Source organism: Clinocottus analis, unplaced genomic scaffold (assembly GCF_023055335.1).
Source record: "Clinocottus analis isolate CAN_PGR_092001 unplaced genomic scaffold, fCliAna1.0.p SCAF_23, whole genome shotgun sequence".
Classification (NCBI taxonomy): Eukaryota; Metazoa; Chordata; class Actinopteri; order Perciformes; family Cottidae; genus Clinocottus; species Clinocottus analis.
The window spans coordinates 280001-306130 of record NW_027175965.1 but is presented as its reverse complement, the minus strand read 5'-3'; the positions used below and the strand labels follow the sequence as shown (position 1 = coordinate 306130).

At 42.5% G+C, this 26130-nt stretch overlaps 2 protein-coding genes across 6 annotated transcripts in view; one reads left to right on the top strand and one right to left on the bottom strand.

Moving 5' to 3' along the window:
* fnbp1l (formin binding protein 1-like) overlaps positions 1 to 26130 on the top strand; it is a 132077-nt gene that overhangs the window by 22175 nt on the left and 83772 nt on the right. The window contains exons 3-16 of one of the 3 annotated variants that reach the window (XM_068589735.1): positions 1151 to 1201; positions 2323 to 2470; positions 3289 to 3351; positions 4412 to 4516; positions 5514 to 5642; positions 5831 to 5977; positions 6216 to 6449; positions 10228 to 10337; positions 10487 to 10619; positions 10791 to 10885; positions 11323 to 11498; positions 12345 to 12382; positions 12481 to 12601; positions 14732 to 17311. In XM_068589735.1, the coding sequence (XP_068445836.1) occupies positions 1151 to 1201; positions 2323 to 2470; positions 3289 to 3351; positions 4412 to 4516; positions 5514 to 5642; positions 5831 to 5977; positions 6216 to 6449; positions 10228 to 10337; positions 10487 to 10619; positions 10791 to 10885; positions 11323 to 11498; positions 12345 to 12382; positions 12481 to 12601; positions 14732 to 14739 (1558 nt within the window). In that variant the 3' untranslated portion in view covers positions 14740 to 17311. Of the gene's footprint in view, positions 1 to 1150; positions 1202 to 2322; positions 2471 to 3288; positions 3352 to 4411; positions 4517 to 5513; positions 5643 to 5830; positions 5978 to 6215; positions 6450 to 10227; positions 10338 to 10486; positions 10620 to 10790; positions 10886 to 11322; positions 11499 to 12344; positions 12383 to 12480; positions 14083 to 14731; positions 17312 to 26130 lie in introns of those variants that run through there. The other 2 variants (XM_068589734.1, XM_068589736.1) reach the window with 2 other exon arrangements.
* Positions 19160 to 26130, bottom strand: part of bcar3 (BCAR3 adaptor protein, NSP family member) — a 69267-nt gene continuing 62296 nt past the window's right edge. For all 3 annotated transcript variants that reach the window (XM_068589731.1, XM_068589732.1, XM_068589733.1), the window contains 10 exons: positions 26064 to 26130; positions 25247 to 25347; positions 24679 to 24813; positions 23963 to 24172; positions 22841 to 23472; positions 21821 to 21936; positions 21367 to 21538; positions 21094 to 21205; positions 20710 to 20913; positions 19160 to 20605 (listed from right to left, as the gene is read on the bottom strand). The exon at positions 26064 to 26130 is cut by the window's right edge and continues 166 nt beyond it. In XM_068589731.1, the coding sequence (XP_068445832.1) occupies positions 20427 to 20605; positions 20710 to 20913; positions 21094 to 21205; positions 21367 to 21538; positions 21821 to 21936; positions 22841 to 23472; positions 23963 to 24172; positions 24679 to 24813; positions 25247 to 25347; positions 26064 to 26130 (1928 nt within the window). In that variant the 3' untranslated portion in view covers positions 19160 to 20426. The remainder of the gene's footprint in view (positions 20606 to 20709; positions 20914 to 21093; positions 21206 to 21366; positions 21539 to 21820; positions 21937 to 22840; positions 23473 to 23962; positions 24173 to 24678; positions 24814 to 25246; positions 25348 to 26063) is intronic.

The window sequence follows — 26130 nt, the reverse complement described above, 5'->3', positions numbered from 1 at the left end:
CAATCCTCTTTTTCTTTCACCGACAAAAACAGGAAGCTTTTTGGACTCAAGGATGTCTGGATGAAGCCTTTCTTTCCTTTGTTCAAGTCATTTCACACCAACTTTCTCCCAGTCCTGAGTCCTTAACTGATATTTAATTTTTCTGCATAACACATCACAGACATTTTAGTTATTGAACCAAGTGAAATGACAGAATTCTTTAAATAAATCTTATTTATCTTTTCATACAGTGCCTGTGAAAGACTGATGCCAGGATGAGACTTAACAATATTTTAGGTGATCATACAGCCAAAAATGCTTGACATGGCAGACTACATGTGACATGCTCTTCATTCCATCTCATCGCCTACTTTACAGAATACAGGCCACTCCTTTTTGCTTCAGGCATCTGTCGTCTGCTCTGAGAAAGGGTTTGACTTTTTTTAGGGCAGCCTGTCTTCATTTCAAGCATGCACATATTGCTGAAGTTCAAACGCATGCTGGACAGCATCTGCACTTGGTTGTGTAAAGCATTGAACATGTTGACATAAAGGCAATCACGTTGTGAGTAAATATTTCATTTACTGGTTATGAATCCCAACGTTGCAACACAATAACCCTCATTAAAAACCAGTAGATTCCCAGTGGTTGATTTCAAAGATGGGAAATCCCTTCAGATTATGGCACGCACACACGCACACACACACACTCTTATGCTTCTGCAAGTCTGAAGAATGATCAAAGATGGAGCTGTGTGTTGATGTTCTTACAGTACATGCAGTTCAGACAAGGAATTCTGCAGGAAGGCTCCTTTTTTGTTGTTGAAAATACGCCCTCCCCCTTCACACACACACACACACACACACACACACACACACACACACACACACACACACACACACACACACACACACACACACACACACAAGCCTCTGCTCTCTAGTTAAATCATTAACTCCCTGCTGTACTGTAGTCTGTATTGTCAGAGCCTGAGGAAATGGACAGACAGAAGCTTTGATGTTTAAATCTTTGATTCATCTTTAATAAAACACTGAGATCTTGTGTGTCTGTGCGTCTGTGTGTCTGAGTGCCTAAGTGCCTGACTTACTACCAGGCTTAAAATATCAGACAGTATTTTTAACCTCTGTCTGCTTCTCTCTCTCCTAATCAGGAACTTGGTGAAGAAATACTGTCCAAAGCGCTCTAAAGATGAGGAGCCCAGGTGAGCAAAATTGGATGATTGTTTCTCTTTTCCAGTTGTTCTGCTTTTATTTACTTTGTGGAAGCGCTTTCAGTTCATTGTTGGTCTGACTGCAAATTCACAAACGATTTAATTGGTCATTTGACACTAGTGCTCTACACAATAAAAGTTAGTACGCCCAGTTCACCCTCACTGAAACAGGTGTGCCACGTGGCTGTTGGCAACCACTCGTTCACACTTGATGCATCATGCTAAAAGGTGTTGCACACTCAAATGTTTCCCCTAAGTACAGGATGTTTCTTAGCATATTACAACAACATTGTAAAGATATCTCGTGGGCCACAGGAAGTAAAACGACTGGGGTTTACACTGAATGGAATGAATCTCTGTTTGTAGATATTTATTTGAAGTCCCAATCATCACTGATTCCACACAGACATGTAAGGTCTATCTATACAAATGTCTACTCATTTCTGAAACATACTTCTGACAATCTCACTGTTGACCCGGGAGAAAGAAGTCAAAGAGAAATTTTAGGAAAAGAAGATGTTAAATTGGAAGGTTTGCACTTAGTGCAGTCACTAATATGATGCAGGGCAGTCATGCAATAATATACAATATTGCACTACACATCATTAATCCACATATTGCAGTGTAGATATTAGTGCATCAGTGTAGTTATTAGTACATTAGTGTAGATATTAGTGTATCAGTGTAGTTATTAGTACATCAGTGTAGATATTAGTGCATCAGGGTAGATATTAGAGGATCATTGTATATATTAGTGTAGAAATTAGTGCATCAGGGTAGTTATTACTCCATCAGTGTCAATATTAGTGTATATATTAGTGCATCAGTTTATATATTAGTGTATATATTAGTGCATCAGTGTAGATATTAGTGCATCAGTTTATATATTAGTGTATATATTAGTGCATCAGTGTATATATTAGTGCATCAGTTTATATATTAGTGTATATATTAATGCATCAGTGGAGATATTAGTGCATCAGTTCGGCTCCTGTTGAATCTCTTAATGAACTCTCTATGACCGCAAATGCATGTGGGAGCCGGCCAGAAAGCAAGCGTGTGTTCGGCGCCCCTTGATAATCACATGTTCACATGCGTGTCTTGTGTTGCAGGTTCACATCCTGTCTGTCCTTCTACTCAGTCCTGAATGAGCTCAACGACTATGCGGGCCAGAGGGAGGTGGTGGCGGAGGAGATGGCTCACAAGGTGTACGGAGAGCTGATGAGGTACAGCCAAGACCTCAAAGCCGAGAGGAAGCACGTGAGTACACGGCCGGGTTTCATGCTCCACTGCCCTCTGGGTAATATCGAATACGAGCGACACATTTCACAGAGCGTCTATTGATAATTCAGACAGACGCTCTGGGAAGCCCTGTTGCTTCCTGTCCTGAAACGGATGTTGCCGTTTGCCCTTTGTATCCTGTGTGTCGCCTCGTGTGCCTTTTTTTATTTTCAGTTTGGCTTCACTCAAGAGGATAAATATTGTTGGATGTGATGTCAACCATCTGTTTTTTTACTTCCACCATCTGCTGATGCCATGAGCTCTGAACATCTGAGATCAATGGGCTTTAGAAGAACAGCGCCCTCTTCTTGTCAAGCATCTAATATCACATTATAAGACACAATGTGCAAGCTGTTGTTTTCAGTCCTACTTCTTTACATTTGTCTTAAAACTATAAAGACTGTGATTTTTCTTAATCACAGCAACAAACAAATACAAAATAAAGGTTAATTCTTGACCTTGAAATGGGATATGTTCAAAACAGCCAAATGAAGCTCTACTTAGCAGCCTTCTGTTTTTCATGTTCATAATGATGTAATGAGTAACTAGTTTTCAGTCCAGTTAAGTCTAAATTTGTCATTTTACTGCTTTAGTCACCAGACTCTTAAATCTGTGTCTGTGGCCTCAGCACTTCTCTTTCCAGTGGATTGTTATTGTGCAATTGTAAAAAAAGAAAAAGTCCAGTCATTTTGTGTACGTGTATATGAATGTGTTTTTATGTATACTATTCCTGTGTGTTTTTTGTGTGTAAATGTCTCTTGTTTGTATTTGTGTGTGTCTGTGTCATATATGAGCAGCATCTACAGGAGGGCAGGAAGGCCCAGCAGCATTTGGATCATTGCTGGAAACAGATGGACAACGTAAGTGAAGAGGAAGGGAGGAGGAGATGGATGGATGGAGAGAAAAAATGTTTAGATATGTGTAGATATTCTCTTTTTTTAGGGACAGCCAGCTGTACTCGTCTTCTACTTGTTTGCACAAAAAATGCAAGAAATGCTAACAAAAGTAACTGTAGGACAAATGAGGATCCAACCCCTAACCCCCCATAAGTCCACTCATGCTTTTATTTCATGTCGAGACAAATTTGACATTTCTCACACTTAGATATGCTTTTTAGCACAATTTGTTCCTCTCTACTGTTGGGTTCAAATTAATACCAAGTTTAGTACGATAAATGGACCGTTTCTTCTTCTTTCTTGGCCAATTTCCCAGTCAGTGGGGACCAGAGACAGGAATCGGACACACACACACACACACACACACACACACACAGACGCTAGTGTGTACACCAGCCTCTCCCAAATCAATACCAAGCCAAGGCACATGTGCCACATGTTGCCCTCTACAATCTTCTTCTATTTGGCTCCAAAAATCCTCCAGAGAGAGAGATTCCGTTTGTTCACTTCTGAGGTCACATAATTGCAATTGCTGAGTTATTTTAAAACAATCCACTCATTAGACCACATGTAATTAACCACTGCAATTCCATAAGAGCTGAAAAGCAAATTGCTGCTTGTTTAATTTAAATTGTAATAGTACATGCCCAGTTAAATTGTTTGGCCTGTAGCCCATTAGAATGACTTTGTTCTGGCACATGTGATGGAGAGTGTTTCATTGTGTGGTCTGCATGACTTTAATAGTGACTACTTGGTGACTGGACTGTAATGTCTCAGCTATTCACTGTGTTTTCTCCACTACTAATGTGACCCAGATGGGCTGGCAGGAAGTAAACTATCTCTCTTTTCCTTATTCATCCCCCTCCCTTTCTCCCACTTTGTCTTTTTTTTCAAACTTTTCATTCACAAGAAAGAGAGAGTGATTATAACAAAGAGGTTATGCAGTGGAATCTTTGCGTTTCCTGATTATGTTTATTAACATTGTGCCATATTTGTTTTTTTTGTCTTTGTGTCTTTCTTTCAGAGTAAAAGGAAGTTTGAGAGAGAGTGTAAGGAAGCAGAGAAATCTCAGATCAGCTACGATCGGTTAGATAATGACATCAACGCCACAAAGTCAGAGGTGGAGAAGGTAGGAAGTCATTAGTTTGTCTTTGAGCCGGCTTCCCTTTTCTTTTATTGCCAGTGAAAAGACCAGCATGTTTACTTTCAGTCTATAGTGGGCACATGGCTGAAACTATTGGATGAGCCGTGGCTATATTTTTTTACCAGGGATCAAACACAGTTCTTTCATCTTTTGACAGTAACATTTCAGCAATTAAATATTTTGTTTTCCTTAAAGTTAGTAGTGTATAATTGATGCCTATGAAATTACACTGTAGCTCCTTTTCCCCTCCACACTTACTGTATAATTAGACGAGGTGGATTAAGTTTAAGCTTTAAGGAAAATAAACCTTTCCAAATAGAGGGTAAAGCACTGCCCACTAAGCCTTGTTTTTAGATGAGGTACTGTCTAAAAACGGTTCTTAACTGAAGAATATGGAAACTAGAAGCGCACTCAGAGCACAGACCTGCGCTAAAGCCAAATGCCCTTTTTCGCAATGTTACCAAAAGTGAAAAAGGATATTTGTATTCGCACCGTGATCGGGATATGCTGCAAAATTGAACAAGTCCTTTCGTGGCCCACAATACACCCTTCCACTAAATTTCATGAAAATCGGGCCAGTAGTTTGTTTATAATGCTGCTGACAAATTGGATCAAACCGAATCAAAAACATGTCCTCACCGAAGATGTATTAGAAATACTCATTTTAAAGTGAGTAGTAGTTATAGGTTTGTAAATCTGTATTTTAGTCACAGTGTTCAGGGTCGTAGTAAAATCTTAAATCGTAAATCTGTGGCATTATATGTATGTGGGGTTTGTGCTTTTGGGCCCTGGTGATATCTATTAAACATGACAATACATCCTTCCAAAGGGCAAAATGCTAAACCCATTTTATTGGTACCACTGTGTTCAGAATGTCTCAGCGTACCGTCATTGATTTCCTAGTGTGGTGTGTTGTTGGGCAAACAAGATTGTTGAGGCTTCAGCTGACAGTCCTGTTGTTTGTGTTTGTGTCCTGGTTCAGGCCAAAGCCCAGTTTTACCTGCGCACTCACATGGCGGACGAGAGTAAGAACGAGTACGCCGCCCAGCTGCAGAACTTCAACGCAGAGCAGTGGAAGCATTTCAACAACGTCATACCACACACCTTCAAGGTAACGGCACACATGTAGCTCCACAGCCATGTTTGATGTGAGTTTATAGACTTGTGGGGATTGAAACTACAATATTAACCCAACACCCACCTACTGCTTACGCTGATTGGTTGTTTGCTGCCCAAAGGCTAGCAGAAGTGTCCGTATGAGAACTTTGTTCATCGTGTTGAGTCCAATTCCTTTTCCAGAATTTGCAGGATATGGACGATCGTCGAACAGTGAAGCTCGGAGAGACGTACCGGAGCTTTGCCGAGGCAGAGCGGAGAGTCATTCCTATCGTCTCCAAATGTCTAGAAGGAATGGTCTCTGCTGCCAAAGCTGTCGACATGCGAAGGGTATGTAGTAGAGTGCAGAGAGAAAACGATCACGGCCATCTTCAGAGATCTTTCCTTAAGGAATACACCGTTGCTTAACTTTGGGGAGGGATGGCGAGAGCGCCGGAACAGCGTATTCCTTCAGGAAAGTTCTCTAAAGGTTGTCATGACCGAAAGAGGAAAAGCTATTTGTACTTGCCCGATGTCTCTCCTCTTTGTCTCCCTCCACTCATCCGTCTCCACCGTCCCTTCTTCCCAGGATTCAGCCATTGTCGTGGAGTCGTTTAAGTCGGGCTTCGAACCTCCGGGCGACTTCCCCTTTGAGGACTTCAGTCAGAATCTGAGCCGAACAGGATCAGACGCGACAATCAGCAACACACCGAAAGGAGACCGGGACAGAGACCGAGACGGGGCCCCCGGGTCCCGAACCGACCCGAAGCACCCGATGAGCAGGCCCAAGAACAAGCTGTGGCTGTTTGGGAAGAAACCTAAGGTACGAGGATTGAACGGTGCTTGTCGTGTTTTTTGGGGTTGTGTAGTTGCATTTTTATTTTATGAAGTGCCAGGAAATAGAACTTGAAAGTCAACACCACAGCGTCGTCACCTAAACAACATGATGTCATGATGAGAAGAAGAAAGAATGATGAGGAATAACTGTGGTTGTCGGTGTGAATCAACCTTGTTTAGATCCCTTCATACTAGTCACAATATTTGCCATATTCCACAAGAAATACTTTTAGAAGCAAGTAGGAGTTGTTCTCTGGTGGCATCAGTTTTAAGTAACCTTTTTTTTAAACTGCAGATATGAGACCAACTGGAGAAACAAATCATTAGTTTTATGTTTGTATAAACAGCAACCTCTTCTGGAAAGCTATTAACAAACAAACATTAATAAGTAAATGTTTTACAAATTTTTAAGTGCTGATGTCACACGTTCTCATTACTTTTGGACAGCAGGCCTTTTTACAGCCAATATCATCAAAAAAATCTGCTCGAGATATAGAAGTCATGGTCTTTTTAATTTGACCAATTATGGTTTATGATTCACTGGATAGGAGTGTAATACGAGAACGCACCGTGTTCACTTCCTCACGGACTCGTTCTAGTCGATGCCAGAGTGAAAGTTCACGGCCCTGCAGCTGAATATCAGCTTCATGCTGCAGGTCACATGCTGAGCACTCGTGTTTTATTACTCTCTCCGCTCATCAGTTGTTCCTCACATCTCGTCTCGAGTTGAAGGTTTTTGTCACCTTTCAAGCTCAAATGTTTTCTCTGATACACGTCTTGGACCTTGCCCTTCTCCATAAAGACCATGCTGGTTAATCATTACCTCTGCTGTTGGTTTATGTTGGCCTCTCAGTATCAGTGTGAGGAATCGGGTGTGTGTTTGTGTATATTGAGGTTTTTAACAAGTAAAACCTTAAAAGCCCTTTTAAAATAAAATTGTGGCTTACAGTCTCAAGGTTTTTCTCTGCCACATTAAATATTTATCTTGAAATAAGGTCAAATTAAAGTAAAAATAAATAAATAAGAAGCTGGTTGAGACAATATGCTTTTATGGCCTTTTATTGAATTGTCAGTGACTGATTTCCTGTCTCTTACACACACTCTCCCATACACACCTACACACCTACACACACACACACACACACACACACACACACACACACACACACATCAAACAAGAAAGAGTCACACACGAGTCATGCTTTTGACTCTTTTATGACTGAATATTTTCCATGGTAACGTGGATGCGTTAATGATAAAGAATTTGTCATCCCTCCCTCTGACTTTGTCCTCTCTTCCTGCTCCCCACCAGTCCCCTTCCTCCCTCCCTCCTCCACCACCTTCCTCCTCCTCCTCTCGTCCCCGGTCCAGCTCCCACATATTTCCTCCATCCCGGTTCAGCACTGACTTAGTGAGCCACTATCTGTCTGAGATAAAGACTACAGTACCCAGAATCCCCCAGAATTTGAGGGTTCTCAGGAGAGGGGTGAGACAGGAAGTAGCGTTTGAGTGTGTTTGATTGACAGGTTGATTTGTTTTTTTGTTTTTTTTTAATTTCTCCTACATGGTGTCTGCAATTTCAAGAAAATATGTTGACTTCAAATGTATTTTTTTTTTCATATCATCTGCTCCCATAGGTCTGATTTGATGATTATTTGGAAAATGTGAAGTCAATGAAACTTGCAGGCACCACGTTGTGTTCCTCTCCCTCATTTCTTTTCCATCTCTCTCTCTCGGGTTCTTTCTCTTTCTCAGCTTCCCTCTCTTATCCCCTGTGTATTTTGTGTTTGTGTGCTTCTCTCTCCTTTTGTTCATGAACAGATGTTTGCTTCAGTCACAAGACAAAGGACCCTTGGTGATTGGATCTTCTTTTACGCTCTGATTGCAGTGTTGTGTGGGACTGAAAGAAGTGTTTCTAACCTGCGTTGTGTTGCTCTGCGGTCTTCCCGGGGTTTCACTGACCTGTGTGCGTTTGTGTGTTGGAGTGCTTCTGCTGACGGCGTCGTATGTTCTGAAGCAGAACTTTCTGCTTTCAGACAGTTTAACAAACCTGAGAATAACACGTCGCCCCAGGGCAAAGTCAACGCTTGATTGGTTCTTGCTCACGTCAGCTTTCTCAGGCCCATGTGCCCAGCGCTTATTGAGTATTATCACATTTAGAGGGATGTTTTACAGACAGGAAGAGGATTTGAACAATTTGATATTAACTTGTTATTGAAAAGGACTACGCCACAATGCTTTTTCTTTTCTCATAATTTGCCTCAGCATTGAAAAGTCACATTACCTCTCAGTAATTTTCTTTTTGTAATTTGACACCAAAGAGATGAGATGAATGAATAAATTCTGCCTCCCTGCAAAAGAAAACCTCCCTCATTGTTGAGTTGTTGGTATAAATATTCAACAGTTCATATGCATTCAATTATTATTTAGTAAACATGAACTATTGAAGAATACTCATGCTAGTCCCCCGGGTGTGCAATAATTCTCTTTTGATGAGGTCATGGAGGCTCACCTTCTGACATCACGTATCGATCAGACTGGTTTCCATGCTGACAAGCTGGCCTGTTGGTGTTTGATTGATACTGACAACTAACCAGCATCCTGTGTTGTTTGTCTCTTTTTTTATCATAACTGTTAATGCGTCAGTGGTCAGTCAAGATGGTAAGTGTGTGTATGTGTGTGCGTGTGAGAATGAGAGAGTGTGTATAGAGTAGTTGTAAGAAGACCCAGCAGTGTAGGTGCTCGTGCATGTATCTTGTCCTCCCATAGTGTCCAATATATAAACCCTGTAGTGACGGTAATGTCTCCTTACCTAGTTAACATAGATCCATCCATGCATCCATTTTCCGCCGCTTATCCGGGGTCGGGTCGCGGTGGCAGCACACCCAGCAGACCGACCCAGGCCTCCCTCTCACCCGCAACATTTTCCAGCTCATTCTGGGGGACCTCGAGGGGTTCCCAGACCAGCCGGGAGATATAATCCCTCCAGCGTGTCCTGGGTCTTCCCCGGGCCTTTCCCCAGTTGGACGTGCCTGGAAAACCTCTAATGGGAGGCGTCCAGGAGGCATCCGGATTAGATATAGATTATTAAATCCTGTATAGATGTCCTGTCTTTATACAATATTACAACCACATGCATCCAATAAGAGTTCCTTAGTTTTAGTCTCTTTTTCCCAATTAATGTCTCCTACTGCATGTTTACCTGGTCAGTACTGACAGGGTCCCAGAAGTCAACTGACTTCAGGAGCAACATAGTGGACATTAGAAAGCAACGGGGAAGAACAGAACGGAGAGTTGACCTGTTTGACAACCTGGAAACCGAGTATCTGAATATCTTAGCCCAAGTTATTGATTGTAAATTAGTTTTCTTCCTCCGTGGGCGTCTGTTCCCGAGGTCATGAATGAATTTTTCAACTTCAACATGTCCTGAGAGGTTTGGGTGCATCAGTCAGTTTTACTGTCGGACATTTTTATGTTCTGCAGTTGATTTTCGGCCTTTTGTTAACTGTTTATTTTGAGTGCAACAACTCCGTTTACATTCCAGCCGCTTATTTTCATTCTGTGGAACGTATGTAGCGTGGAGGCCGCTGGGCTCAACAGGAGGTATAATTACTGTTTAAACACATCAGAGAAACCTATAGATTAACCTTTGTTCCGTTTGTTCTTCCCAGTATTATTCCTCCACCTTACTGACTTTATTATGGGTTTATATGTAGTTAAAGATGTTTATTCATGTGTTTTATTTTACATTTTTTTACCATCAGGCCCCATCTCTGGAGGATTTCAGCCACTTGCCCCCCGAACAGAGGAGGAAGAGGCTGCAGCAGAGGATCGACGAACTCGGCAAAGAGCTCCAGAAAGAGATGGATCAAAGGTTTATTCCAGACTCATCGACACATAACCAGAAAAATCAATTCAGTTCATTCATGTGCTTATGTTTCTCCTCACTATGACCCATGAACTGCGTATTATGGTCAGTCCATCCCATCAACCCCCAGTGCATGTTTGCTCCGTGTCTTTCAGAGATGCCCTGAACAAGATGAAGGACGTGTATGAGAAGAATCCACAGATGGGAGATCCCAGCAGCCTGCAGCCCAAGATATCGGAGACCATGTGCAACATGGAGAAGCTGCGGTCGGAGATCCACAAAAACGAGGTATGAAAGGAAGACGGTGCAGACGTAACTGTAGACAAGATTACCTGACTGTTTAAAAACCCAAGAAAGAAAGGGAGGGTAAGAGAAGAAAGGATGCTTTTGTCTTTGAGAGCGGGTCAGGAGACGCTCTGTGTGGATGATGACGGTCACTGTGTTCGTCTCTGTTGACAGACGTGGTTGTCTGAGGTGGAGGGCAAGCAGAGCTCCAGAGGAGACAGAAGACACAGCGCTGACAACCACCATCACACTCCTCAAGGCAGAGAGAGGTAAACAAAAGCACAACACGCATGTTCAGGGCAAACATTTCAACATTAGGGATTTCTGAATGGCATGCTGAGATTCAGATTGATGGTTGCTTTCATAATCATAAGCTAATCATAAACTAATCCAGCGTGTGTTTTACAGTGATGCGACTGTGAAATATGTTTTCAGCCAAGTAATACAAAGTGTTCAGTGTCTGATTTTAAAATACAATACTTCAAATTTATTTAAATATATATTTAAAACTAACGGAGAGAATTAGAGAACCACAATATGGACCATGAGGATATAATTATGAGAGGCTACAAACTATATTCCTCTTCTTGTGTTACTTGGATTTGAATTGTCAAGTACCTGATTACATCATTATTTTCATCACGGGAATATGAAGGCAGTATGTATCCTAACCCTGCTAACACCAATGCTGCCCGTTTCCCATCAGCCCCGAGGGCAGTTATACAGATGACACCAGTCAGGAGCACCACGCGCCTCCACAGCGCACCAGTCCTCCGAAGCCCGGGCAACCGAACCCCGAGTTGCACGAGTTCGACGACGAGTTTGACGACGACGACCCGCTGCCCGTCATCGGGCACTGCAAAGCGCTCTACTCCTTTGACGGTGAGGACAAGCGGCATTCATGTGAAGTTAGCTGTGTAATGTGAGAAAAGCCAAGATGAATTATGACTTACTTTGGCCCTTTTAAATGATCCCATCCTGTGCATACACAGTTAAATATAAATGATCACTGTAGAAGAGATATAATGGTAGCACATTATAATAAATACACACTATTTAGCATTAGCAAAGCATGAGTAAACACTTAATTCATCATTTATAAAGCATTGTTCCAACATGAACACTCATTAGTAATTCATTAGTATGCAATTCATAAACACGTGTTGGTCTATTTCTTTTTCGTTAACCTTGAGGCCGTTTAATGTCATTTATAAATGCGTTATAAAGCATAGATAGTCCTTACTTTAGATGAGGTCACACAAAATACTTAACTAACGACTAATAACTAGCTGAATTAATCACAAATTGCAGTATTAAAACACGTCCGTAGAGCGTTTATGTTAACCATTAGTGAATCATCTGCAAGTCCTTAATTGGTTTGCAATATATATTTAATTTACGAATGGGGAATCCATCATTGATAAAGTATGAAAACATGCATCATAATCATTATTAATCAAGCATAAAACGTATAACTGTGTTAATGAATTGCATATCAATGAGTTACTAATGAGTTAATGTTGGAACAATGCTTTATACACGATGAATTAAGTGTTTACTCATGCCTAACTAATGGTAAATAGTGTCTTTATTATAAAGTGCTACAGATATAATGATTACAAGCACCAACATACAAGCTAAATTCACACAAAGTAGTTTGAGGGCTCTAAAGCTCTCCCTGCTGTGTGAGTGTGTGTTTAACGACACTGTGGTTTGTTTGACTCTCAGGTCAGAACGAGGGCACGCTGGTGATGGCGGACGACGAGGTAACGCTCGCTCTGTGACTTTAACTCACCAGTTAATCCAGAAACCCGTCGTTTTCATTTAAATACAAAAAAGAAACCTGTGTCATTTCCCGCTGCAGGTGCTGTACATCATCGAGGAGGATAAAGGCGACGGCTGGACGAGGGCGCGGAAGCAGAGCGGCGAGGAGGGCTACGTGCCCACGTCCTACGTAGAAATCACCATGGAGAGAAACAGCAAAGGTGCCGTCACCTACATCTGAAACTCTGTCCTCTCATCCCGTCTGTCGTCCTCACCATCCTCACAGCTTTCTCTTCCTCAAAATAACACTACGAAAGGGAACAAAAAAGACAGCATCTCAACACCTGCATGGACATTCATCTGTTTTCTGATTTCCACCCCGTCTCTCTGTCCTCCCGTGCATCCCTCTAACCCTGTAATCATCCGTCCTCTCATGTCTGATGTTCCAGAGGTGAGTGTCGAAGGTCACAGAGATCTATTTGATGGTGTTTGAGTGACTGGTATGTCGTACATGAGGCATTTATCTGTGTGTGTGTGTGTGTGTGTGTGTGTGAGTGTGTTTTTAAAGATGTCACCACTGCTGTTTTGAGCCTCTTGTCAAGGCTGTACCACTTTTTATCGATCAAAGCGTTAAAGTTTTATGTAATATACGAGAAACAATTTATTTTTGATTCTTTTCTGTTTCTTTTTTTGAAACTTGAGACATTTAAAACGGACTTTACGCTCTTTAGATTCATGTGTCGACATAATGTTCAGATTTTATGTGTGTGTGTGTGCGTGTGTGTGTACACATGAGTTTTTCTGTGTTACTGTGCCATCGCGATAAAGGTTTGTCTAATTCCAGCTTCCTGAATTTTACCGTTACAAGAGTTGTGCTGGTTGATGATGTCGCCTGTCCTTTCAGTTGAAGTTGCTGTTCTTTATTTTTAATGTTTGCCAAAAAAAGATCCCACTTAAAGACCAAAACCAGCAATGGGTTAAGTTTCCTTCCCCGGTCTCTGGCTCTCGACCCCGAGCTCATCGGTTCCCACTGCAGACTCAAAGCTTCAGAAATAAACAAATATGGAAATACAAGTTTTTAAACAGAATTGATTTTGCGATCATATTTAAACTCCAGTTCTCTCGGATGAATTATTAATTCAGACGAGTGTTTTCTCTCTGTGGAGAAAGCTATCGGTACAATAGCTACAAAGGAACTTCAGCAGGTGTGCAGACCGGAGAGAAATTAAATTATTAAGTCAATTCGTAGATAAAGACGTATAAAGCACTTAAGAACAAATCTGTTTGTTTTATGTTTTTGCATTAAGCAGAATGTTGTCACATGTTGTGTCCTTTGTGTAGACATGAGGTGTGAAAGGCTTTATTGAAGGATTTTAGATGCCTGAGGAGGAAGAGAAGTGTTCCTTCTTACTCCTTTAATTACCTGATGAGAGACTCCTCATGGCTAAACAGAGAATACTTCTTCGTAGGATCAAGTCATTGTTGGTTTTGTTTTTTATGGTAAACAATAAGAATATTTTCCAGACGTTTTGAAACCTCCAGTTAAGAGATTAAGTAAGGAAGTGTGCAGTGTGAAGATGGTTTCACTTCAGTTGTAACAATAATTCTTAAAATTATCTCTGACAAATCATGTATTTTATTTTTTATCTTTCACTTTCGGTCATTGTTTGAGTCCCTGATTAAAAACCGCTGTGACCCCGTGTCCTCTGGCGTCCATGATGGTGTAACCTCTGCTTCAGGTGTTTCTCACACATCTCCACACTGAAGGGTTGTTACTGCAGCCGACACCTTGCTGTACAAACAAGGGTGTAGAGTCCTGGCCGCCCAACAGCTTACTGGGAAGTGCTGCTGCCTTGCATTTGTTACCAGTATCACCTAATCAGTGCTTACACAACAACTCCTTAAATGTGTTTTAAAGTGGAGGCTGCAGAGTATACAATGAAGTTTATTTTTTCCATCTATCCTTCCCAGTGCACTTGTTTTATTCTATATTTCCCTCTTTTCACACCTTTCCTTTTGTCTTCTTCCTCCGACCTCTTTTTCCTTTCCTTGTATCTCCTCAACTCCCTCCTTTTCTCCTCTTTGTCTGTCTTTCTTTATCTTCCCCCGTCTCCTCCATTTCCTTCTGTCTGTTTTTTTTTCTTCCCTTTCCCATGAATTGACCTCACTCTGATGGAAAATAAAGACTTTCTGACCTTTTAAATTTGGCAGTCTCCCCGAATAAAAGTTTATTCTGTTTAAACACAAACCTCCTCCTTAAACCTCCCTTATGTTTGTGTGTCTGTGTGTGTGAGATGACTGTAGCACCTTATGCGTCTTGTCGTAACTCACTTTCTCCTCTGTGACCGCAGGTTCCTGAGGGCTGCAGGGTGGCCGGGCGCTTTGATTGGCTGGTGGAGGGCTCACACTGATTGCTGATTATTGGTGGTGGGCGCGACCCAACAAAGAGAGCGGTAGTGAGTGAGTGAGGGAGAGAGAGAGATAAAGCGGAGGCAGGTTTGCATGTCTGCATGCTCGCATATCCATAACCGGCAACGCATGTTAATGAAGGAAGAAGGGGAGGGTCATAAGTGGATGAGTAGATGACCTTAAAACCAAAGAGAAGGCGCAAATATACCGTAAAAATTGTGTTACAAGCTGCTACTACCTTCGGTGTGTGTCGCTGCTGCTAGCTCCCTGCTGCTGCTAGCTCCCTGCTGCTGCTAGCTCCCTGCTGCTGCTACTACGACTGTATGCGTCCCCGCTGCCTGAGCCGGGGCTGGTCCCGCTACCTTTGCTGGTTGTCGGGGAGCTAGCAAAGAGCTTTAGCTGGGAGCTAGCGGAAAACAACTAGCAGCAGCACTAGCGGGAAAACTAGCAGCAGCAGCGCTAGCTGGCTACAGCGGGGAACTAGTGGGGAAAAAAATCACCGAATGTTGTAGCGGCTTGTAACCCAACTTTTACGGTAGTTTAAAAAAGTGTCGGCCATTAGAGACGTCCTACTCGAACCTGAAAGAGTTTCTAAAGTTTTTTTTCTTCCGTGGTAAAAACGGGATCAGCAGTTGAGGGAAACCCTCTGCTCTGCCCTCGGACTGGAAGATAAAGCCGCTGCCAGACTTTTTGTTCAAATAAAACTCAATCTGCAACTTGCTACTTCCTCGTCTCTCAGCGTCTGAAACGGTGGCACTTCTGTGGTGGCTTACACATGTTTAAAGGCCTTGAGGGGCAAACCCATTCACATCAGGGGGAGCGGCTGCTGGTGTTCAGCTCTCTGTGGGTTCAAACGTTCACGTCTGCATCCCCTTGCCAGCGACCTCACTAATTGGGGGTGTGGCTACTAAAGGCTTTAAGCTCGCAGAGAGAAGTGCATACAAAGCACCTTCCCACCGCACAGATCCATCGTCTGCTTTATTGGGATAGCTTTCCCAGTTTCTAAACAAAATGAGTCTCTTCAACGTTTTGGAGGAAAAGCTTCTTTTGTTGCTTGTCATTTTTCACTCCATTCAGTGGGCTCCATAAACCATGAATTAGCCTTTTGACCAGAAGAACATCTCATCACAAAAAATGACGCTGCAGCTGTGCAACCCGTCTGCCGAGGAAGGCCACGAGTCTTCAGAGATACCAGAGTGAGTGACTCGTGTGATGACCTGTTTTTCTAGTCAAACGGCTCTTTCCAACATTAAGAATGGAGCAACTCAAATTCAAGATAAAACATTGTTATATTCTCTGAATCAGACAGCATGTACAACGTTTGGTCCAGCGCCTCGCGAGAGGACATCAGTTAAGTTTAAACTCCGACTATCAGGGTTTGGCACAGTTCTTTTTTTTTAGGGTCAGTTGTGCTCACATGATTAGCTGCCACTAACAATGTCATCATCATCATCATCATCATCATCATCATCTGTGCTCTGTTGCTGATGTCTGCCTGCCTGCCCGCCTGAGCCACTCTGCTCCTCATGCCTGCCTTCACCTACATACACACGCATGTCCGTAACGTGTCCCAAACTTGATCGGGCGTTTGTTTCTGTGCCTTTATCTGCAACCTCACAAGTGTCTGTGTGCGTGCGTGTGCGCGTGCAATGGCTGGGTTGAGTGTTGAATGCAGTCATCCTCATATTTGAATGGAAGCATGGGTATGATTTATGTTTGTGCATTTAATATCACTCAGAGTTACTCATTGGACAGATAGAAGGACGATCAGGTGAACACAGGACCCCTCTACTTCTCTCTCTCTCTCTTTCTTTTCCCCACACTTCCCCTCTTTCCTTGCTGGGTTTGTAATACCACCAGTTGGCCAGCAGGTGGCAGCCTTTCCTCACCAAACCACAGCTAAGCTCGATCCGGACTCGGCCGCTTTTTACACCAAACATAAGGAGGAGCTCCGGTGTCTCTGGAGTCAGACTCTGCCTTGTTTTACTTTGGAGGGATTATTCCACACACATCTCTTGATGTCTGCCCTTCTGCCTGACTACATCTCCCATCAGCCACCTGGGCTCAGCCTTTCCTCGGGGACTGAAGTGCATCTCCAATTAAAAGAAAAAACATGTTTTATCAGTTGTTTTGTGTGAACGTGACGACACACGTGCATCTATCAACATGTTTATGGGACAGCGTGTAGGATTTTGTCCTGTTTGGCTCTCCATAAACACTAATATGTAAACGTGTGTACGTTGGTTTTTTACCGTTGAATGATTTGTACATATTAACATCTTTCATGTCATGCTGAATGTGTTCCCACGGTGATTGTTTGTAGGTTTGTTTGATTGACACTCTTCACGAGAGACTACGAGGTTTAAATTGAACTGATGCACTTTGCCCTGAAGTCTGATTTTAAAATGAACGTGTTAAAGAGTGAACGGGTGAATGAGGGACTGTGTTGCCCGCACAGAGAGGTGTGAACTTAATGAATGACCACTGTGTAGCGCCGAGAAACTGAAACGTCTCAAGTTATTGTAACTCTTGGCGATCAAAGACCGACTTCTGTTTGTTGCATGATTTTATAGATTATTTGAACTCATTTGTCTCTGTTTTAACCATTCACTGTATTTTTTTTTCTCAAGAGACTACCAAAACTACACATCAGAAGAAAAGTTTGACTTCCTTTTTGATGCTATTTAAGACAAGAATGCCACCAATGGCTCGCTGCTTGTAGATCTAAACAGCAGGGGGCGCCGCCTCAGTTGTAGTCTGCGTGTCGACGAAGCTGTGAAATGTACAGAATGATGCTGCCGGTGTTGTTACTTGAACTTTGGTCACGCTTCTCCACATTTTTGCTCTCCGATCTGTGATCGCCTCCCATCAGACAAATAGTCCACAACTATACGATTAATCAGCTTCAGATCGACAGAACAGACAGGAGAGTGGTGTCAATCTTCTCATCAAACTCTCTGGAGAAAAAAAAGTGAACTGGCATATTGAAAGCAAATGAAAGTGATCCGTGTCTGCAGTCAGTTTTTTCTTTTTAAAACCAGCTCTCCGATCCATCGGTGCTTTCTGTCTTCGGTGCAGAATCTGACTTCCTGGTTGGCTGCAGCAGCGAGCCTGCTTGTGATTCCACAAATCAAATGAAGCTACATGTTTAAAACAAACTAAACTATGATATAAGATGTGTGCAGTTGCGTGTTGCATATTAGAAATATTTAGTTGGACTGGCAATACATACAATTACGCTGCAATTAAGGCTGCAACTAATTGATTTTTCATTATTTGATTCATTATGTTTGATTGTTTAGTCTATGAAGTGTAACATGACATAGTAAATAATGCCTATCAAAAGATTTAACAGCCCATGCTGATGATGTCTTCCAGTGTTGGTTTTGTTCAACAAAAAGTCCAAAACTCATTTGCATTCAATTAATGTTGAACAGAGGGAAAAGCCGCTTATTTGAGATGTTATGTTTTTGCTAAGTGACTAACAGAAAATAGATGAAAAGAAATCGCACCACTTTCAGCACTAACACCAGAACCTTGCTTGTAATTAACTAAACGTGCACTCAGACATGCAACATGTATCTGTAGAGGAGATAACAATCCTCTCATGTGGCGATAAAGGTCGCGACCTCTGTCCTGCTGAAGTAGTGTTGCTGTGAAGATTCTTGCAGGACTTTTTTTTTTGTACTAACTCTTAAACAGATTCCAAATGTTTCATCATCTTCCTCATCAGACATGTTTGGAGTGTACTGTCCCTTTAATGAAAGAATACATAATATCAGGGGTTTGAAAGTAGTAAAATACACCAAAAGTCTCATTAACAGTTATTTTTTCCCCTCATTAATATACATATACAAACTGTTAGCTAAGTATTATAATAGCCATTGTGCTGTATTTCTGAATATTATGCAAAAACACAATAATAAAGCAGCTTTGAGATGAATATGACGTTCTTGTCCACTGGTAACGTTTTTTTTCTGAAAGCTGCCGAGCTGCTGTTAGCGTGGTGCCGTTTACCACCCAGAAAATACAAACAAAACCGCATGTCTTCTACATCATGTTTGTCCTGTTGAAACGCACCGATTGCTGTTTCACTCGGCATCAACGTCCAGCCATGGTGGATACAAACAGCAGCAGGTACCGGGTGGTTCTGCAGGATATTAACATCCATGTAAATGTGTTTTATCCATGTTGTATATGTTGTAATAACGAATGGCAGTACTCCTCTTTCCATATTGTGCACATCTTTTTACTTTCAATGTTGTCAGACACTATGTGAGCAAAGCATTTTTCTGTTTCCTTCTTCCAAGATATTGTCTAATAAAAATAAACCGCATTGAAAAGTGAATTTGTCTTCTGTGACATTTTATTACAGGAAGCAGAAGTGATGAGAACTCCAGACTTGTTTATTACTTTATGTGGCATCAAAGGTCAAATAAAGTATGTCAGTCTCTCTGTTGCTTTAATTATAACCAAACACAAAGCCTTCAAATGTGTCAAAGTTTTCAAGAATTAATTTAAAGCCATTTGACCTCGTCGGATCGTACACCATATTTATTCATTCTCAGAACAGTAGTTCGTTATAATAAAAACATTAAAATTATCAACTTCTAATTTTTCAGTCAGTCATCTACAGAAAATATGTACAGTCTATTATTAACATGCTGTTATTCAAATATGTACAACTTTAGTCTCATACATGTTAAACCATCTCATTTCTTTCAGGTGCAGGAACAAAAATCTTACCGTTCTCCAGCTACATTTACACATCCATACATACAGGAAGTTTGAAATGCTGCTACAAATCAGATTTTTTTTTGCTTCGACTGTATGTAATACTGTAAAGAATTTTAATAATGTTTTTCTCAAGTTTATCTTTGTCATCTAATGATTTGGGGGGGAAAGCACCTGGTGGAAACCTTGATGTTAATATTAAATTAATATGTCACTGCATATATATTGACTATTTATTTTTAGATTTCTTTCCAGTGGTTTTGTATCAAAGGTCACAAACAGATGAATGCAGCCAGCAATCTCATTTTAACTTTTAAATACATTATTTATATCAAGACAATATGCACAGACGTTGACTTTGAAGGAAAATGTCCTTTCTGAGTTTATAAAACTATTATCTGGTTTGTATTCTAACGCTGAATTACCAGAAATAAATACTTAGTTCATTAACGACTTGAAGAGTACATTCTTACATTTGATATTTTTTCTCTTTTGGTCCAAACGTAGAACGATGTTCTCCATTAACTGGAATGTCAGAGTAAAAATAAAACGCGTGCCTGTGAAGGAAAAAGCAACATTTCTACACCAACGTGTCCCTTTAAGTCTGTACAATGTCATAACATCTAAATCTTGTTTAATAAACATTCTGCATGTGTTAGACTCTGCTTGTATGTGAGAGCGTGAAGCCTGATGTTATATTATAATCTGTGAATTGTGCAGAGACTCTGTTGGTGATGTGCATCCTAAAAAAACTTGTATTTCCTTAATGTAAAGTTTTACTGGACATTGACTTCTCTTATTAAATGGTTAAAAAGTCTGTAGCCATTATCTTCTTATTTCCTTCGTCACAGATTGTTTCCAATCCCCCTCTTCTACTGACGTCCAATGGGAGCTGTCGCTCATTCAGATTACAGTCTGTGTTTTGGGCGGGGGCTCCAGTTTCCGGGACAAGGCCGTGAGGATGAGGTTGAATTTGTTGTAGCGATCTGATTGGTTGACTGAAGCTCCGCGGCTTCCCCACAACAGCCGCAGCTGAAAGTCTGTTTTAAACACCTCCAGCAGGTCTTCATCGCACAGGAACCCTGAGGACAGGAAGAACACGACTGTTATGTTGTCCTGACCTCTTCTGTTTATTAAAGGACAATACATGCACGTCTTTGTGAATATGTATTTTCTGTTTCTTTACCTTGTAAGATCTTCTGCGTGTTGGCCGTGTAGCTTTGTGCGTCGTGTGCTACGGCGCGCGCGGCCTCCAGGTGGCGCAGCATGATGTCACAGCCTTGGTCGCTGGTCTCCCAGAGCTCCGCCCCCTCAGGTGTGATTGACGGACGCTCCATTAAAGTGAGGAGGGGCAGCAGGAGGGGGACGCAGACCACTGGGGGTGAGGAAGCTGCAGGAGGAGGAAGAGGAAGGAGGACGTCGGAGGTCAGAGCAGAGCTACGATTGAGTGATTGCTTCCACACGGCTCTCAACATGGCGACGGTTTATTGGCTCTTTGGTCGGGAAGTAAACATATTCTGCTGCAGATTTCAAAGTGTTAGTACTTTATACTAGTGTTGGTGCTCAGTACCTGTGCCCTCATACAGATTGTTGTAGAAAGGTTTGAGAGTTTTCTCGTAGCTGATGGCGGTCTGTGTGTAGTTTCTTCGTAGGGTCGTCCATGTTTCCTCCAAGCGGCTGATCTGCAGAGAACACAACACACACAACTGTATGTCTCAAACTACCATGAAACCATACATGTTATACATGTCAGCTGTTTTAATGCGCTCATGCCAACAGAAAGAAAAAAGTGTACTATATATCACGTTGTGTGTGTGTGTGTGTGTGTGTGTGTGTGTGTTACCTGTGGCAGGTCCAGAGCTTTCATCAGGGCCGTGAAAGCGAACAGGTCGCCCACCGTGTCCTTCAGCTCCAGCGCCACCAGGATGATGCGATTTAAGGTCGACGCCCGCTCGTCAACGCTGCCCGTGCATCCCAGAATATCCACGGCAACGCCTATCGCCATGGTGTGGTGCCTTGGAGACGGAGGAGACGAGGGCTGTCAACACCAGCGGACCGAAATGCATCTTCTCTTTTTGTTTTAGGATATGAATCACTATTGCCGTCAACTCAAATATCAGTGTTGGTGCAGATCGACGTGTCAGCCTTATTTAAATAAGCTGTCTCTAATCTTTCTTTCTTTAAATCCCTTAAAATACAAACAATGTAGAGGCCCCAAGAGATGAAAGTACCCCAGAAAATGTGTTACGCAACATAATTTCTGATGTGTGTGTGTGTGTGTGTGTGTGTGTGTGTACCTTTCCATCAGGTCGAGCCTGAGCTGTCGGCCATGTGGAAGCGTCACCAGCTCCAGACCAGATGACACGCCCATCTGACCTTTAACCTCTGGAGTCACTCCCACTATCCTCGCAACCTGGAGGACAAAAAGGTTTAAAAGAGGCCATTAATGACATTTACTTGTTTTACTTTCCTCTCTTATTCATTCTGTCTGTTGTGTGTGTGTTCATGAGGTGTAATACATAGTGTGTTTTCTTTCTGAGTAATTACTCTGCGTCACGAGGATTATTTAATAAGCATCTGCTGCAGGATAGAAATCTGATTGTGTGACACAAACAGAGGAGCTGTAAACATCTTGTAATTAAACACACGTGTGTGTGTGTGTGTGTGTGTGTGTGTGTGAATGTCTGTCTGCTGTAAAACAGGTTTTAATGAGGCACTCTGATATTGTGACTGAAGACTTTATAAATGGTTAATAATGTATTTAGAGATAGGTAACAACCCATTCATAACAACGATCTCTTTGTCTGGTGTTTGTCCTCCTCCAGCACCGCATTCATGGTTTATGATGAGGAAATGTATCAATAATGATTATCATCACTTAGATGATGCATTGTTACCAAATACAATAGATACACGAGTATTAATCTATCGTTCATATTGTCTGTCCATTAGAGAGCACTGGCAGGTGCTGGTGAACTGGAAAATGTTCCTGAAGCGCTTAAACAAAACAATTTCAAGTTTGAAATTCTGAAATTGGTATTAACCCCAAAAACATTACATGGACTATGAGAAATAAAAAGGTGGCGATGCTTTGCAAATGGGTTCCAAATCAAATGATCTCCAATATTTTGTATTATTTTACATCTGTATTATAGGAGATTTTCAGTTGTAGTCAAGCCAAAGTAAGCTTTAATTCCTGATTCCTGAAAAATTAATACGAAAACCAATAGTGCTTTTATAGACAAGATAAATCTCCATTCAATAATTACCCTGAATTAATTAATTTGAACTGTGAGTGTGTGTGTGTGTGTGTGTACCTGGCAGTCGGCTATCAGCAGGTGTCGGGCGATGCTGTGGTGGTCGTGGCTGAGCAGCAGCTCCTTCGCTCTCTTCAGCACCACCATCTCCAGCGGTTTGTTCTCCGGCGGCAGAAGTCGGGATCCGAACTCCGCCGGCTGAAACGTCGACTCCGTCTCCTCAACCGGCCGCTGGAAACTACTCCTCTCGTCTTCCTCCTCCTCTTCCTCCTCCTCCTCCTCCTCCTCCTTCCATGCGTCCTCCTCCTCGCTGGTGTTTTCTAAGGCAGCGATGGCGTGATGATAGGAGCTTCTGTCCAGTCCTTTCCTCCCTCCTGCGTCCTCCCCCTCCTCTCTCCCTCCCTCTGCCTCTCTCCTTAGTCTCTCCACGTAGCTGCAGAGTGGAGGCAGGATTTCGAGGTCCGTGGTGGGGTGAGGGGGGTTCGATTCCTGCCACTGCAGCGGGCTGCCGGACCTCCGGTCTGCAGGGCTCAGCTGCAGCCGATCCGTCCATCCTGTGTCCGCTGAATCCGAACCCTGAATAAGTTCAGCAGGGGAAAGTACGGAAGAGGAGGACCCGCGAGAGTCCGCAGGGCGGAGCTGATGGAGGAACTTCAGGGGTTTAACTGGAGGTACAGGAGGGCCCTGGGCGGCTGTGGAACAACAATCACAGTGTTAACAGTTGCATACTTTTAATTTAAGAGGGAGACAGCACATTAATAGACAGTAGATCTACTGTCTGGTATAGATAGTCCATACATTATGGTTATGAAAGTAAAATATGAGCACCTGGTGCAATTCAATTGGACTAAAAGCGACTTGTAACATCTCTTAACATTACAATAAATCGAATACCTTCAGGTTAAAGGATAGAGTACAATTTATAAGTTGTTTCTTAAAAGTATAGCAATGTTTAATGAATTAAAACGCCATAATTAATGAGCAGCAGTTACTGTCTCAGAGGCTCCGCGCTACTGTTTCATCACATTCAGACTTTAAGTCTTCCTGAACTCCATCATATCTGCGTAACTTCCCCAAATCAATATCATTTGAGCACAATCTTTATATTTATATTCATTTAGTTATAACATATTCATACTCCCCGAGACTATTCTGAATAACAGTCATGAAAGATGACGTTACCTTGGGTCCTCCATGGCGAACTAAGAGTTTCCACGCATGTGAAGTCGAGGGCGGACGAGGAGGAGGAGGAGTCTGTGAGGCCGGAGCAGCTGGAGGGAGGGACCAGAGGCTGAAGGCCGGGGGAGCGAGTCAGGCGAGCCAGCGGCACCTTGCTGGGTTTGGGAGGCGGTTTGGGACACAGCTGGCTGTCAGAGCCCCGGATGGCCTGGCCTGTAAACACACGGACAATATGTTTCATCAGACAGACGTCAGCGCTTGTTCATGGAACCAAATTGAATCAAAATCTGGATTAAAGACGTATCTCATCTTGTTTCTGTGGCAGTGAAGCACATAAGACCACAGCTTCTCTGTTCATTGACTTTACTTTAAATGTAATTTCCCATTTGCATGCAAACAATGGCAGGAGCCAAAACCTTCAGGTTTTTGTGTGTTTTGGATTTCACGAGCGGTAAGACTGCTGCATTGTTGCTTTTGGGACATCATGCATTGATTGATTTGCCAGCGACAATGCGCTCTGCATTTAGTGTCTCACAGATATGAACTGTATTGGGACAGAACGTCCAGGGGTTGCTTTGCCATTTGATGCTGAAGGAATCCATTGAGATGTGGCTGGGTGAATGTTCTTTGGCTTCAACTAAAGGTCCCGTAGAAGTGCAGAGGCTTTGTTATCGTCATTATGTGTGTTACACTGGATCTTAGCTTCCGGATCTACTGACCTGCCAGAAGCTCTGCAGATCTCCGTGGGAGAGTCGGGCTCAGCACCGGCTCACTGCCCGTCCGAAAGACCGGAGACTTGGTGTTTGGGCTCGGGAGGAGAGAATCAGGAGACCGCTGGGGCTGCGCTTTGGATCCTGGGGAGAGGAGGAGCCGAGAGGAGAGGACAAGTAGAGGTGGTCACAGAAAGAAGACATTAGAATAAAGTGGAAAGGGGGTGTGTCGATGAGTTCAACAAGAAAGGGGAAGAAAGGAAATAAGAGCGATACAAATTACTTGATTCTATCACACAGATCACATTTCAATTTTCAGATTTGATCCTCCACAACAAAAAGTGAAAAAGGAACATCATCATGCTTCTAACAAACAAACTGTATTAACACTCTCACTGTGAAAAGACTGACGTCTGCCTGCAATAACTCAAAGCAGCACACACGTTTGACCTCCCTCTTCACGAAGGTTTTTCAAAGTGTTGCACAGAAAACTGAGTTGAAATGCGATTGTTAGATGTTTTGGATGGATAGTCTCCATCCTCTTAAAGGGGTTCTTCAGAACCTCACAATCATTTACCAAGAGGCAGGTAGCTTTCTGATTGGTGTGCCTTGAGTGGGCGTCGCCTCTCTTGGACCTGATTGAGACTTGCTGGTTGGCTGCCACAGCGATCCTTCAACCTGTGAGTGAAAGCGGATGTCAGTAACTAATATTATCGAAACATATTTACACATAAACTTGAGTTTAGGCCTCGGCGAGAATAAAAAGTGACATTAATAAGAAAGAATCAAAGTTTTTATCCCCCTTCCTCTTATTTTTCTTCCTCCCTTCCCTTAGACTCCTCTTCTCTTCTCCGCCTCTGTGTTCGGTTCTACTCTGGAACACATATTTATCTTTTCTCTTCCCAGACTCCATACATTAAGCTCCATGCACTCGTGAAATGACACACCTCTGTTTCTTTCGGCTGAAAAAGTCAGACATACTGTGTCTGTATTTATAGAGGGCTTGAGACACATATGGAACATGTCGTATAAACAGCCCCCTGCCTGGGTGATGAATGTAAACAGCTTGAGGCTGACGAGTTAAAAGCAGGAAGGGATTTAAAGGAATGATTTAAGTCTTTTACAGAGTGTGAGAGAAAGAGAAACAGAGAGAGAGAGAGAGAATGACTGAGGAAAGGTAGATCTCTATTATTCAAATTTAGCAGACAGCATGTTATTTGGTCTGGAGGCTGCGACCCACTTTCAATAACGGGACCTGCGTCGCTTGGAGCTAAAAAGCAACGTGGTATTTGTACACATGCTCAGTATATATTGTCCAGAAGCAACAAACACATCATTTAGGAGCATTGCCGTTACTCAGCGTGCTCCTGTGGGCTTTGGAGGAGAGTACCAACCGGAGCTGGCTGCCTCGGCTCCCGTCGTTGTCCCGGCAGTGTGTGCCGCGTTGCACGCTGTGTGCGT